This window comes from Myotis yumanensis, unplaced genomic scaffold (assembly GCF_028538775.1).
Source record: "Myotis yumanensis isolate MYYU_CA2020_CCGP unplaced genomic scaffold, mMyoYum1.0.hap1 SCAF_4, whole genome shotgun sequence".
NCBI lineage: Eukaryota > Metazoa > Chordata > Mammalia > Chiroptera > Vespertilionidae > Myotis > Myotis yumanensis.
Window position 1 is genome coordinate 48,239,207 of NW_027223755.1, and position 16,620 is coordinate 48,255,826.

Consider the following 16,620-nt stretch of genomic DNA (forward strand, 5'->3'; position numbering starts at 1 on the left):
AAATATATTTTTGCTCAACTGACAAAAAATATATATATATATTTTTGGTTCATTCACATAGGATGGCTATTGTCATTGGCTGTTGTTACTTTTTAATTTGACAATCTAAGGGAAAAGAGGTCAGTGCCCCAGACTAAATAAGTATGGCATGTTTTAAAAATTCTTGCAGCACACTATTTGAAAATCACTGCTTTAGAATACAATCTAATATAGACTACTACAGCTTTACTTATATTAATTTCTGTGAGGAATGCTAAACTTTATGTTACAGTTATTAATTGCATTAATGAAGGATTAGTAATTTTGAGTTACTGCAGGTTAAAATAATAAATTAATCTACTTTTTAATAAGTTATCTGCTCCTGTAAGAAAAGCTGATGAAATGCCTATAAATTTTCCATAAAACCACACCGTTTCAACAAACTATTCCATTCTTTTTTTAAAAAAATATATTTTATTGATTTTTTTACAGAGAGGAAGGGAGAGGGATAGAGTTATAAACATCAATGAGAGAGAAACATTGATCAGCTGTCTCCTGCACACCCCCTACTGGAGATGTGCCCACAACCAAGGTACATGCCCTTGACCAGAATGGAACCTGGGACCCCCTTCAGTCTGCAGGCCGACGCTCTATCCACTGAGCCAAACCGGTTAGGGCAAAACTATTCCATTCTTAAGGGTTTACATTAAAATTAGCATTCTCTGAAAGTATTTATCATTCCCTCTTCCTTTTCATTTCAGATATTCTGGTTTACTTCTGCCAGAGGATATATAGTCCAAAATATCAACATCATTTTATAGAAGGCCTCCTAAAAATGTGGAAGTAAATCACATACATATACATTAGTTTGTATGTTCTCACTGGCACATAATAAAACGACCTACATTGCTTTGGAAAATTTTTAGCGATAAAATGTAATGTCTGAGGCTATTTTAAAATCACACTTTTATAGAAAAAGTATTTTAAAAATAGCACTCAAAGTAAGACTTACTTAAAATATCAAAGACAAACTAACCAAACTTACATCATCTCTGTGAGGTAATAGCAAAAATTCCAAATCCTTTTATGATTGAGTAAATTTTTTATTTGGTTCAAGTTACTTTAATTGCTTTAGGTTTTTTTGGTGTGATGTCTAGCTTCTGAACATCAGTAGAAAAAATTTACCCTAAAGTGGTTGCAGGATTCCTACTCTCTTTCCCTCTCTAAAATCACCCAGTGAAGCCTTCTGAATTACTTTCTGGAAGAAGGACAGGGAAATGGATGAAACAGATAGACAGTTATCTGTTGTTAATTTTTATTAACAACAACTGAAGTCTTCTAATTCTCCATGCCTGCCCACACGCACATAAGGTTACCTCCAGGGAACTTAACAGCAAACAGCCAAGTGACATTCAAATGTTCTTATGCTCCTTAAGAGGAACTTACAATGAATATATAATACTAATTGAGAGATACTTTTAAGATATTCAGGCATCAATAAGATATGCATTCAGCAAAAGTACAAATTATACATATTCTTTGCTATATATTTAATCCAAGTATTATATTCTTCTTTTTGTATCAATAATATAATTATATACCTCACCTTTTCATATGATACTGAAATAGAGAGAAAATTTAAGAGTTTATCAAGTCCAGTAATTTCCATTAAGCTCCTGAGTACCTCAAGTTCAGGTAAAAAACTCTACTTTTTACCTACACACACAAACATGCATTCACAAATAAATACATTAATATAAACATAAATAAAACATCTCCCGTTATTTTGATGAAGTGAAATGCTCTTGATATTTTGTGGCCAGTTGTTAAACTAGTAATATTTGCAATTAGTTCTCGAAACTGTACAAGTAAACAAACCATTGATTAATCTGTGTGCTGAAGCCACATTACCCTAATTTCAATTTTTAAGTTCATTAATAGCCTAGTTCTCGCTGACTGCTTCTGCCACATTCAGTGCGTAATCCTGGCCAAGTTATTAAACCTCTATCTAATGATGGTTGTTGTTTTTTAAACTTTGGTTAGTTATGTACCTCACAGAATGTGAAGATGAGTTAATACAGGTAAAGCACTTATAACAATGGCTGATAAATATGGAATTTTAAGCTGTTATTAAAGCTAATTAGCTGATAGTTATTTGATAAATGTTAGTTATTGGTAAAAGTGATGAAGTCTATACTAGAAACCGAGATATGCATATATATTCTTGCATTTATACATGTGTGTGAACATTTTATATAAGTAAGGGTACACACAGGATAGTAAAACTAATGTGACAATTAATAAAAGAAGCCAAAGTGCTTTTAAATGTTTTAAATTATGCATGAAAAACAGTATAAAAGAAAAAAGGATGACATAACCAGTTTTAATGCTACTAGACAATTGACTTAAATTATTTCTCATTGACATTTTTGGGTCCTAGGACACCCTTTCCACATATAGACATAAAATCTTTGTAGATGTAGAATCAACTTTCAAATATATTGAAGCCACTTTAAATCACAAAATAATTCTAAATTTCATAGATGCTACATGAATTTGAAGGTTTTTCTGGGATGGCAAGATTTAACACAAGAAGCAGGGCCTAATTATTACTTAATGATACTTTTATTCAACACTACCAAAATTATTATTTTTTAAAACACAGGTTGCCCAGCTGGTATTGCTCAGTGGTTGAGCACTGACCAATGAACCAGGAGGTCACAGTTTAATTCCTGGTCAGAGCACATGCCTGGGTTGCAGGCTCGATCCCCAGTAGGGGGTGTACAGAAGGCAGCAGATCAATGATTCATTCTCATCATTCATTTTTCTCTTTCTCCGTCTCCCTTCCTCTCTGAAATCAATAAAAAGTATATTTAAAAAAAAACCCAAACACATTATTTTAACTCCTCACGTAATATAAAGCACTACTTCTCAAACCTACTCAAAAATCAGAACCACTTTGAACATTTTTAAAAAATACAAATTCCCAGGATCCACTTTATATTTACTGCATCTCCAACAGTAGATATGAGAATTCTTTATTTTTAAAGAGCTGCTCAAGTGATTCTGAGGTACAGTCAGGTTTGAAAACCAGTGTTCTGAATATCACATTAGATGACTTTCTCTTCTAGGACTGAAATATTTTCATTTTAAATTTATTATCACTATGGTTATTATATAATTACTAGAGGCCCGGTGCACAAAAATCTGTGCACTGGGGGGGGGAGGGGGGGTCCCCCAGCGGGAGATAACGACCTGCTGGCTTAGGCCTGCTCCCGGGTGGCAGAGGGCAGGCCCAATCCCTAGGTGCAGCCCCTGGTCAGGCTCAGAGCAGGGCCGATTGGGGAGTTGGGGCGCTGCCCCGTCATGCACAGAGCAGGGCGGATCGGGAGGTTGCAATGCCACCCTCAGTCACGCTCAGGATAGACTGATTGGGGGGTTGGGGCACCGCCCCGTTACACTCAAGGCAGGGTCAATGGGGAGGTTGCAGCGCCACCCCCTGTCACGCACAGAGCAGGGCCGATCAGGGGGTTGGGGCGCTGCCCCCTGTCACTCACAGAGCAGGGCCCATCAGGGGGTTGAGGAGCTCCCCTCTGTCACTCACAGAGTAGGGCCGATAGGGGAGCTGGGACACCGCCCCCTGTCACACACAGAGCAGGGCGGATCAAGGGGTTGGGGCGCTGCACCCTGTCACACTCAGGGCAGGGCCAATGGGGAGGTTATGGCTCTACCCTGTCACACACAGAGCAAGGCCCGTGGAGGGGGATTGGGGCGCCACCCTCTATTACCCACAGAACAGGGCCGATCAGGGGGTTGGGGCGCCACCACTGTCACACTCAGGGCAGGGCCGATGGAGAGGTTATGGTTCTACCCTGTCACACACAGAGCAGGGCCTGTGGGGGCGGGGGGTTGGGGCGCCGCACCCTGTCACACACAGAGCAGGGCCGATCAGGGGGTTGGTGCGCTGCACCCTGTCACACACAGAGCCGCAGGGCGATCGGGGGATTGGGGAGCTCCCCCCTATCAGGCACAGAGCAGGGCTGATCAGGAGGTTTGGGTGCTGCCCCGTCACGCTGATCCCGGTGCCGGGAGCCTCGCTGCTCTGCTGATCCCGGTGCCGGGAGGCATATTACCCTTTTACTATATAGGATAGCGGCCTGGTGCATGGGTGGGGGCCAGCTGGTTTGCCCTGAAGGGTGTCCTGGATCAGAGTGGGGGTCCCCACTGGGGTGCCTGGCCAGGCTGGCTGAGGGGCTGAGGGCTGTTTTCCCGCTGGCAGTTGACTAAAAGCTCCCAACTGCTTCTTGTTTTCTTTTCTTTTTTTTTATTCTGGGCCAGCTTTAGCTCTGAGGCCTCGCTGCTGAAAACATGGATACAATGTTGCAGTCTGGGGCTGACTGAAAGCGGGTTTTGTTTAGCTTCTTATTTGCAACATAGTAATAGTTGCTTAGAGTTGCAGCTGAGAGGCCGGCAAGTGAGGCGGGGAACGTTGGAGTCTGCAGTCCCTGGAGGAAGCAAGCCTCCCTGCTCACTTCAGTGCATGGCTGCCGGCCGCCATCTTGGCTGACAGTTAATTTGCATAAGGATACACTGATTAGCCAATGGGAAGGGTAGCGGTCGTACGCCAATTACCATGTTTCTCTTTTATTAGTGTAGACTAGAGACCAGATGCACGAATTTGTGCATGGGTGGGGTCTCTCGGGGTGGCCTGTGGGGATTGGGCCCCAGATCATGCAGCCTGACTGGCACCCCGCGTTGGCCTGGTGCTGCCCCCTCATCTGCTCCACCATCCCGCCCTGGTCCTGCTCTAGTTGGGGCCCACTGGGGCCAGCAATGCCTCCACTGCCGCCCCCTGCCAGCGCCACATCACCGACACCTGCCACGTCACCGACACCTGCCACGTTCCGTGCCGCCCCCTGGTGGTCAGCTCATGTCATAGCAAGAGGTCGAATTCCCGGTTAAACAATTTGCGTATTAGGCTTTTATTATGTAGGGTAAACACTTGACATACACAGGAAAAAACTGAATGACTTATTCAGAGATACCCAATGGGTAAAAAGTAAATCTTGAAGAAGTAAAATGTTCTATTCCTAATCCAGTTTATTATTCTAAAATCACTTTCTTTTCTACTAAATGTGAGCATAAAGTTGAATTACTGCAAATATAGGTAATTCAATATAAATGTACAAATGTATTTAATATATTTTTTTATTGATTTCAGAGAGGGAGAGAGGGAGAGAGATAGAAACATCAATGATGAGAGAGAATTGGTTGCCTCCTGCACGCCCCACACTGGGGATCGAGCCCGCAACCCAGGCATGTGCCCTCAGCCAGAATGAACGTGGGACCCTTTAGTCCGCAGGCCAACGCTGTATCCACTGAGCCAAATTGGCAAGGGCTACAAATGCATTTTTGCAAGCCACATTATAAGAAACAGACTAGGATAGATGGCAAAAAGTTTAGAATTCGAAATAATGAACACTGATCTCAGCATGAACAAAAAATGTGTAACAAACTTGTATAAGTCAGCTTCTGCTAAAAAATGGGAAAAAATAATGCTTACTATATAAGTTAGGTGAAAAGAGAAATTCAATTCAAATGAAGTCATTTTGAGCTTCTAAGTTCTGAGAAAGATTTCATATTCTGAATAATTAACTTAGTGATTAGAAAAACATACAAAAAGTCTAGCCACAACAGATAAAGGTACTTTTACTAGCATAATATAAAACTGAGATTTACAGAATACTCTGCCCAAGATATCCCTTACCAAAGGTATCCACTTCTGTAACTGATTTTGTTTCTAGATGGAGGTCAATATCCTTTGGAATGGTTAATGGTTTACTTTCAATGTGACCATTATATTTCCTATAAAAATCAGACAAGTGAAATAAGAAAACAAGTTACCTACATTGTTATCCAAGTTTTGTATCAAACCAATTACAAATGCAGTTTGAAATTTCAGTGAAAAAGAAGAACTTTTAATAACTCATCAAAATGGAGGTAAGGTACTCAAAAGAAGTTTTTAAAAGGGGGACTATAAACTATGAATGTAAATTATTATGTGAATACAGATTGTCAGGAAAAGACAGATTAGTGATGGAAATAAAATCTTAATTGCTAGTTTAGCATTTCACCCCATTTCTCCTACAGTCTCCTGGAGATTTAAAGACAACCTAACATCTTTTTTAGGGACAAAGGAAAAGCAAGTGAAGACAAAATGCATTTCTCATTGTAATTAAACATGTATACACACACATACATATAAGCAGATCTGTAGCTATAAACATGTCAGAGCAAAAGAAATATATTAAGACTTATGTGCATGAGAAACATGAAAGGCCAACTCAGATGCTTTTACTAAGAATCACAAAAGGAAGAAACCACAGAAATCTTCAGGTGCACACAAATTTAATTTTTAAAGATATATATTAAAAATAATAAACTAAGTTTCAGTAACACTAATTACAATACTAAGAAACAATTTTGCATTTATTCTCAAATAAGTATAAACTAGGAAAATCTCAGTAAAAATATTAATTCATGTCAGTAAGTCAAATAATTATTGCTGCCAGGAACAAAATGTCATTTAGTGTACTTTTTTAAAAATATATTTTATTGATTTTTTACAGAGAGGAAGGGAGAGGGATAGAGAGTTAGAAACATCGATGAGAGAGAAACATCGATCAACTGCCTCCTGCACACCCCCTACTGGGGATGTGCCCGCAACCCAGGTACATGCCCTTGACTGGAATCAAACCCGGGACCTTTCAGTCCGCAGGCCGACGCTCTATCCACTGAGCCAAACCGGTTATGGCTAGTGTACTTTTTTGTAAATGTAAAGCATTTCAACATACAATAACTACTGTAAAAATAATAAAATTATTGATTATAAAGCATACAATAAGAATTAAATGTTTGTAAAACAAATACTATATTACATAACTAAACTTTACAAATGTTGGACATGGTAGCTATGAATAGGTAGAGGTGGAATGGGGGCAGGCTGGGAGATGACAATGGGGTGAAAGGGGACATATGTAATACTTTCAACAATAAAGAATTAAAAAAAAAAGAAATGCAGAAACTAAAAAAACCTGGATTAAAATCCTGACTCTTAGTAGGATTATGGGAACTTGCTCAACTCATTTAACCTCTCTGATCAACAACTTACTCATAGGTAAAATATAAATTAAAATAGTAACATATATTCAGGATTGTGTAGATTAAGTTAAACTGTTTAAAAATTCTTTGGCAATTATAATATTAAGCAGGAATATTTTTTTAAAAAATAACTATTGAAATTCAGAGAAGGAGGGTTACACTTAATCTAATGAGCTTCAAGGTTTGTAATTATAAGTGAAAAAGAGAATAGTAGTGAGATCAGAAAAGACATTTTTTTCAAATTTCCAATTACAAGCAAAATAATCATTAATGTTTACAGAATTTTTAGCCTGGCTGGTGTGCTCAGTGGTTGACTATCGACCTATGAACCAAAAGGTCCCCAATTTGATTCCTGGTTAGTGCACATGCCCGGGGTTGTGGGCTCAATCCCTGGTGGGGGACATGCAGGAGGCAGCCAATCAATGTATCTTTCTCTATCCCTCTCCCTTCCTCTCTCTCTCTAAAATCAATAAAGATATATTTAAAACAATAAAAAATAATTTTTAAATTTGGTGACAGTTCGTTCTCACTGACATTTTATAACATTAGAATAACAGTTTCAAGTCGTAAGAAGTCCTCCCCATCCCCAACTGAGGAATCTAAAACTAAGGCCCATTCAGAAAGGCTAATTAACAAACACTTTCTTTGAGAATGCTATTTAAATAGAGACATAAAATTTTAAAGCTGAAAGGATCCTTCAAAATTAGTTTGGTCCTTCCATTTCACAGATGAGGCTGCTGTGGTCCATTCAGTAATGTTCAGGTTAAGCGTTTTCTTTATAAACTTTAAACATCAAAATAATATTCAGCAGCTGAATGGCACCTAAAAAGTTATTTTGTCTACCCCTTTGATGTAAAAAATGAGGAAACAGAAGTCAAAAGCACATGAATTTGCCCAATATCATCATAATGAGTGGTAACAAAAGGGGGGAAGGAATCCAAACTAACTGGTATCTTTAAATGACTTATAAAGACATGGATTATGGGTCTTCCCCATCAATCCCACACTGAATTTTAATATGATGGCTATTTGTTTTCATTACTGAAACACAGAGAAGAATATAGCTGACTATGCTTAAGTAAAATAATCATTTTTGTGCTTATATATTAGATGATCACAAAAGGGGTTTTCTTAGAGGGTGAGTCAATATTATTTTAGATCATGGATTTTGAGCTCAAACTTGTCAACTGTTTATGGTGTAATTAGTAAATGTTACTTTAACCAAAGTACAAAAATGTACTTAGATAAACTGTGTCAAATATTTAACACTTTACAAATTCAACAATATAACTTACCTATCTTTTTTGCTTTTCCCTTTTTGCTGCTTCCCTGCAAGTATTCTTAATTCTTCTTCTGTAGGATGTTGATACCATCTTAAACTAAGAAAAAGAGGAATCCTTTTAAATAAAGCAATTAAAATCACCAAAATTATTCATTTGTTCTATAAATATTTATTGAATTTCCTATTTGTGGAGACACTGCTGGGGAAATTCAGGTGAAATCTCTAATCTGATACTAATAGATACTTAAAAGGATTTATTTAGATACAAATCCAGCAAACGCCAAGCACTTACTAGATAGATGCCAGACCCTGAAGTGTTGTTTGTTGGTATATTTCTTACAACTAACAATGTATTAACATATATTAAGATGATAAAGGCTTACTATTAAAAGTAAATGCAGAAAACTGCAGGCAAGCTGCAGCAGCACATTAAACTTCTCCACCCACCCCTTCATTTACACAAAAGGAACTGATAAAAAGAGAGTCCCTTGAGTGTTCCCCAAAATACAAGTAGTCTTTGCTTTGCTTTCCTTCCTTTAATGTAGTTGGAGAATTATCAAATTTTATGTGTATGGAAATTAGAGTAAATTGTTGTTATTTTAAAAACCCTTTATACTCCTTTCTCTCTCCGCCTGCCACCCAAGATCCAAGATCCTAAAAGAAAAAGGCTAAGGGGAGGAAGGTGGTGCCAGCCCCAAAGGGATCACAACTGATTGTCAAATGGCTCCAATACATTTGGCTGCAGGGACAAAAGGCTATTCTCTGGAAGTGACTAAAAGTGCTTCCTGCCATTAACCAGTTCACTCAGGCCCAGGACCACCAAACAGCTACTCAACTGCTAAACCTGGCCCATAAGTACAGACCAGAGACATAGCAGGAGAAGAAGCGGAGACTGTTGGCAAGGGCTGAAAAGAAAGCTGCCGGCAAAGGGGATGTTCCCACCAAGAAGCCACTTGTCCTTCAGGCGGGGATTAACACTGTACCACACTGGTGGAGAACCAGAAGGCCCAGCTGGTAGTGATCACACACATTGTGGATCCCATCAAGATGGTTGTCTTCCTGTCTGCCCTATGCCTTCCCTCTGGACACTCTCCTAAGTACATTCTGATCCCACCTTTAGTTATTTTTCCGTAATGCAAATCTTATCAAGAAATATGCCTGTGTAAATCCTTTATAAGACTTCACAGGGTGAAGCAGTAAGACAGCTAGGCAAGGACTCTAACCAAGGTCCTATTGTCATAAAAGAGAAACAGTTTTGCTAGAGCTTGCTATTTTTCAATTACAAAAAAAATCTAGAATTTTAAAGTGAAATATGCCAATTAAAAAATATTAGCAATTGATTTGCTGTTTTTAAAAACACTGCAGAACTGACAATGTGAATAATGACTGGAAATTTGATGTTAGAAATTTTTAGCTGTAATAACGCGATAATAGTAATTTTTAAAAAGCTCATGTATTTTAGAGATGTACACTGAAATATCTATGAATGAAGTAATATTTGCTACAAATAATATGTTTGGAGGGCAGAAGAGATGAAACAAACTGACAACCAGCTATTAATTGTGATGAGTACATAGGAGTTCATGATATTCATTATATAGTCATTATGTTATTCTGTTTACTCTTTGTATATGTTGGAAATTTTCCATTGAAATTAAAACACATAAAGCCCAAATATGTTTAGGTTTTGTGACCTTCTGTTCCATAGCATTTCGCTACCAGCTACTTTACTGGATCCACCTTCAAAAATTCCCCTTTTGAACATGACAATCTACCTAGACTAAATGACATTGTATTTCACAAAGTGTTTCATTCCTGGTGTTTTGGCATTCCTGATTCTGCTTTTAAAAACCTATGCACCTATCTGGCAAACTCCACTTTTACCTTTTATAAGGCAGTCTCCCTGTGATAAAATAAAGAATATATCTGATTACTGTCCCCAGTTCTTGGCACACAGCCTCAAAAGCCCTTGGGGCAATTGTGGTTCAGAAAGTTGGGCATCCTCTGTGCACCGAAGGGTTTAGAGTCTTGGTCCCCAGTGAGGACAATGCAGGAGGCAGCTGATCAATGTTTCGCTCTCACATCCATATTTTTCTCTTTCTCTGAAGATCAATGAAAAATTTTTAAAAAGCCCTTGGAATTTCCTTAGTAACAGGAGGTGTCTTTGTTATGGGTTAAAATGGAATATCCCACTGACTGAAAAATTCTTGGAGTGAAGATTTTATGTACAGTTACTGGTTGTTAAGTGCCCCAAAAGGATCACTGAACCAAAATGAATTCAGTTCTCCTCTTAAATTTAAAGATTTTAAAATATAACATATATTCTAACCAAAAAGTCCCTAAACTATAATTAACATGGGTTAGGAGGCACTTACTGAAGTCCAGAATTTTAACTTACAATTGATTCTCATAAAGTTGCCACAAACACTGTACCTGAGAGCCTCTGGTCAGTAATATTTTCATCAACCAATCAATACATAATCTTGTTATATGTGTGTTTATGTTTAAAGGTACTTTATATACAGACAGTCCTCGGGTTACGACGGACTCGACCTACGTCGTTTCGTGGTTATGTCGCCATCTCCCATTTATTTATAAAAAAAAAAGTTCCACCATTTCTACGTATGTACATATGTGCTTTATGTTTTTTATTACTTATTAACCACAAGTAGAGGTCAGGAATTGTTATCTTTCTTTTAAAGTTTTTTTACTGTTTCACTTCATTACTGCTGTGTATGTGCTCCATGTGAGTGGCGTAGGTGCTTATGTAGGTGGGTAGGAATGTATCTCCAACGTAACCCGAGAACCTACTGTATATTAATTCATTAACATTAAGTTCACAGCCCAGTCAACAGAGCTATAACTCATGCCTCAACAAAGCTTACCTAATAACTGTAATCGTAAGTATTGTATTTTCCTGAGTTCTATGAATATTTGCAGCAAATTTTCTCTATAGCACACATCATAGCTTTCTTCTGCTTAGGAACACTAAATGGCATTTCAGTACTATACTTGGAAGCCATTTTTAATAGTGAAGTCATCAACAAAAAGCAAAAATGAAAAAGGTGGCACTAAATAGACCACAAAAAGGACATCTGTTTATAATGAGAGGGGAAACAATAAGGCCTCAATTGCTGGGAAAATGGGCACAGGGCCATTCAAAATTTTCCCCTCTGCATGTCTGTGAACTACCTCCAAAGTGTCACAGCTATGGATTTTGTGGTGCTTCAATGAATATATTTTACAAATAAACTTTAATAAGTAAGCAAATCACAAATAGAAAATACACAAATGATGAGAACTGAGTATATAACATTTAAAAAAACACTTAAGCAATAATTCAATTTAGAGACTAAATTTAATTGCTTAGCTCTTAATATAAGAAAAGTTGGGTTACATTTAAAATCCTATAATAAAATATTTTAAGACCCTTACATTTTCTAGGACCCATTTTCTTTTTAAATATACTCGTTTGTTTACTCTTATTTCTAAACTGGATTCCATTTATTTTATACTTCTTACTTGACAACTCAGGTCATCTTCATTAGGAATAATTACTGTTCAAAATTGGAATTTAAGGATGCTCTGCTGGGTGCTCTTAGGGCTCCTTCTAGTCTGTTACTCTTCTATTCATTCATTCATTCATTCATTCAACAATTATGGTCAAGTACTCTGCTAGGTAATGGAGTATAACCACACACAATAAAGCCTAAGTCCATGCTTTGCTGATACTTATATTCCAGTTGAGGCAGAATTTAACCAATAAAAAATATGACAGCCTGGCCGGTATGGCTCGGTGGTTGGAGCATCCACCTATGAACCAGGAGGTCATGGTTCGATTCTGGTCAGGGCCCATGCCTAGGTTGTGGGCTCGATCCCTACCTAGCAGGGGTCATGCAGGAGATAGCCAATCAATGATTCTCTTCATTGATGTTTCTATCCCTTCCTCTCTGAAATCAATATTTATTTAAAAAATGTGACCAAAAAAATCATAAAGTGGGTACCATGCAAAAGAACCAAACAAGTGGTGTGAATGAGAGACGTAAGGCTTAAGTATTAGGTTAGAAGAAACTCTTGAAATGACATTTACCCAGAAAGCTAAGGATAAGAACAACAGAGGGGGAGAGCATTCCAGGCAGAAAAACAGCATGCCCAAAAGCACAAAAGCATGAGAGAACACTGCAGTAACCAAAAGACCAAGAAGGCAGTAGAACCATGTGCAAGGAGAAACACATGAAGGAGGCTGAAAAGAAGATCATGCAAAACCCCCGGGTCATGGTATGGAGTTTAGATTTTATGCTAAAGTAGTGGTCTCAAGGCAGGAGGAAAGACTTGATTTGCATTTTAAGATCTCTTTTACTGCTCTGTGAATTAGAGGGAGGCTAGAAGAGCAGAGAGATATATTTTGGATACCAAATCAACAGATCTTGCTGATGGACTAAAGACAGGGAGTGAAAAAAAGGAATGAAGGATGATGTCTACCATTTCCAATTTGAGAAAGATGGTGGTACATTTTCTGAAATGGAGTAGAGCAGGAAGAAATAAAGAATTTAAGTATGCTGAATTTTTAAGTACCTATGACATATCAAGTGAAAATATCAAGAGGGTAACTGTATATTACAGTCTACAACTCAGAGACACTTTGATGTCATTACATAATTGTGGTTTTTAAATCCATAGGAATTAATAAGATAGCTTAAGGAGAAAATAAAACATGGTAGAAGCTAAACAGTTAATAAGGAAGTGAGACAGTAAAGTTTATAGAGACAATAAAGCAACTGACAGAGAAGCAAAGTCTGGGTGAAGGTTAGAAGAAATGGGGTACAGAGTACAAGTGCAGGAACTGAGGCATGACAGACAAATACTTCCTTCATAGACAAAAATTAAAATATATACCATTAAAGAAAAGAAGGGTTGCATGTGTAACTAGGTTTGTAGGTTTGGTGCTGTGAAGATGAGAGCAACTGACTTTGGTTTTAAGAGGTTAGTGTGAGGCTGAGGCAGACAAGCATGTTTCAGGAGAAAGGCTTTCGGGTTGAAAAACTGTCTATGAAGTAGAGCATACAGAGACTGCCAGGCCTCTAAGTGGCCATCTAAGGTCTGAGATCATGAATTCAAACTAAAACCTAGAAGTACAGCTGCATAATTTTTTCCCAATAGTTAGTAGTTCGTACACAGTTTAATCTATAGCATATGGTTCCCATCTATTATACTTCAAGTTCAATTTTTAGTCTTCTCCTTTACTGTTAGTTGGTATGTCTATCTCAGCTAAATTATTTGCAATATGCTTGTTATTGCTGCACTATGCCTTCCTAACAGGGGCTTGGAAGACAGACACAAAAGTTTATTACTTTAGATTCTATGTAGCAGTTAATAATGTTACTAAAATATAATTAGAGAAAAATGCTTTATGCTACTATATTAGGCAAAAGGGACATGATGTACCCTGAAGGTAAACTATAAACGGAAAAAATTAGAAAAATAACAAAATTTCACAGTGATTATCTTTGGCTGATGAGAATATAGTCCATTACCTCTTCTTTTTCCTTTTATATCAATATATCCATCACATTCTACATCATAGACATGTATTGTTTTTACAATAAAAAATAACTTTTTTAAAAAATAAAAAGTGTTAATTTCAGCAGCATATTGGAAAGATACTGAGATTAGCATGGCCCCTGTGCAAGGATGACAGGCAAATTCATGAGGCATTCCATCTATTTTTTTAAAAACATTAATAGGATCTCCCTAAAAAACTGAACCTCTAGCCTTTTAGCTAAGTATGTATTTTATGACAATCCCCTTGGTTATTCAGTTACTTTTTTCACTTATGTTCAGATGGTCAGTGTCTCAGATAATATTATACACCACAAAATTATTAAAATGTTCTTTCAATTATTTTCTGGTATAAAACTCTTAGATAAAATATGACCACAACCTTTCTTACTAAAGAAGTTCAATAACACTGAACAAAATATGTATCAGAAAACATAGAATATATTGATCCATACCCTTTGAAGACTTTAAGCAACAATGTCATTTAAAGCAAACCACTTAAAAGTATTTCAGAAATAAAGATTTGAGAAATTTAGAATGGAAATCTGAACATGAACAAATATAGAAAAACTTAGTACTCAGAGCAAGCTAAAAAGCTTTCATACATAAATAATCATACAAAATTCTATTTCAGGGTACACACATAGGTCATTAGAGTCTCCACTCTAAATCTCCAAAATTTTGACAAAAAAAAACAAAACTTACGAGAAAATAAATAGCACTTAACACTTAGAAAACCTTTCAGTACAAGCAGCTACAATATTGTTTGTTATACATATACAGTCTCCTATTAATAACTGGATATTTTAATAGAACATCAATGACATTCTGGAACTGGAAGTTAATTAAGACAGCTAATGCAAGGAGAGCAAGGACTCAGGCATTCCATAAGGGTAGCAGCTGAAGGTTTAAACCTTTCCCTTAGGTCATAGGTCCCACCTACTGTGCATTTGAATAGTAGATTTCTCTCACCAAAGGGAACTAGCAGATTTGTGGGTCAGGCAACATGCAAAAGAGAACAGGCAGAAATAATTAGAGCAACTTGAATAGGAAGGTGTTGTTACACCCTCCTTACCCAATTTTGGGTAAGACAAAAATCAGTATAAATCTGACCACACCATTTTCGATAAGGGACATATGAAGGGAAGGAGCACATCAAAGTGAGAGCCTAGGAAGGCAAAGGGGTAGAGAAAAATGCATAGGTTTGAGCTAAACAATCAGGAAAATGGAGAGCAGGTTCATCAAAGAAGCTATAAAGGAGAAAAAGCAAACCCTACTCCTCATGCAAAACCCACTATTCAAATGTACAAAGAATGTAACCTATCACTTACTTACCTCTCCATGAAAAGAGGGGCCAAGCAAACTTCAAAACAAAAAGGAACTTTAATTACAATAGAAAGTAGAATACTTTGGCTACAAATCAGTGGTATGCTGGACACTATAAAGAACTAACATCTTTAGGGGATCTGAGCAACTGTTAAAACAAGTGTTCCTTATGTTAGGGAAATAGTTTACACTAAAAGTACAGAAACACCAACTTCCCAGGAGTTTTCTTCTTTTGGAGGAGGGAGGGAGAAATAGGGCAATCTGAGAGCATTAGACTCCTTCGAGTTTTTCAAGGTTACAGTTGAGATTTTCATGTTCACACGTTATTGGGAGAAGAGAACTTACTACTTAAGTTCTTGTTTAAAGCAAGATTCCCTTCAACAAAATCCGATAAGTCATATAAAAAGGCATAAAAAAAAGGAGAATAATACTTTCTGGAAGAAAAATATTTTCCTATTTAAAAAACGAATAAAATACAAAATATTTATAATTTAATAAATTTAACCTCAAATGGTGAGAGGTATAATTTGAATAGATATTTCTTTAGTTCTACTTCAATGTGCCTTTTAATTAGCTTAGGACTAAAAGTGACTATGTAGCCATAGAGAAGCCATAAGAATACAGTAAGTAAAGGATATATACTACTTATAACTTGAAGGATATCTTCTAAAAGCCAAGTACAGCTAGGAAAATGGGTAGAAAAAAAGAAAATCTTAAATTACTCTAGAATCTACCAACAGAAGTCACAGTGGTTGTAGAAAAGTTCACCTCCACCAAATTCAAAGCTCTTTTCAAGTAAGTCAGTTCCAGGACAAGGTCTCGAGTTGTTGGGCATCCAAAAATCAAATCCATAGTACACCCTGTTAGACTTCTGGGGTAAAAAAGCCTTGATCTGTTTCATTTTTCAGTATGTGAACATGACTAAAGTTAAAATGTGTTTTCTCATTTGTAAAAATGGAGAGGGACTACTAGACACTCACCAATCCTGCATTTACTTTCTAGGTAAAAATGAAAACTATATTTCCCAGACTCCCTTGTACTTTGGCCTGAACTAGCCACAGGGCCCTAGCCTATGTAACATGGGCAAAAATGATACATCTACTTCTAAGCTTAGCTCCTAGAATCTCCAGAAAGTTCCATAGCCCCTCCTTCTCTCTCGACTTGCCAACAGGCACAGAGGACTAGAAGGCAGCAGAGGACAGTGGCGCCACAAGACAAAAGTTTACAATCCCTAAGTCAGTGCTTGAAGAATAGCTGAATCCTTAAAACACCATTTTGTGAAGGATCGACCTGGATAGCTGCCCAACCCCTGA

At 37.4% G+C, this 16,620-nt stretch overlaps 1 protein-coding gene and 1 non-coding gene across 3 annotated transcripts in view; one reads left to right on the forward strand and one right to left on the reverse strand.

The window, feature by feature from the left end:
• Positions 1–16,620, reverse strand: part of TMEM161B (transmembrane protein 161B) — a 71,625-nt gene that overhangs the window by 35,487 nt on the left and 19,518 nt on the right. For both annotated transcript variants that reach the window (XM_070412301.1, XM_070412300.1), the window contains exons 3-4: positions 8,436–8,519; positions 5,747–5,844 (exon numbers count right to left, since the gene is read on the reverse strand). In XM_070412301.1, coding sequence (XP_070268402.1) covers positions 5,747–5,844; positions 8,436–8,519 — 182 coding nt within the window. The remainder of the gene's footprint in view (positions 1–5,746; positions 5,845–8,435; positions 8,520–16,620) is intronic.
• LOC139009612 (U6 spliceosomal RNA) lies at positions 14,047–14,148 on the forward strand. The gene has a single exon (XR_011471345.1). It is a non-coding gene; the product is annotated as a U6 spliceosomal RNA (small nuclear RNA).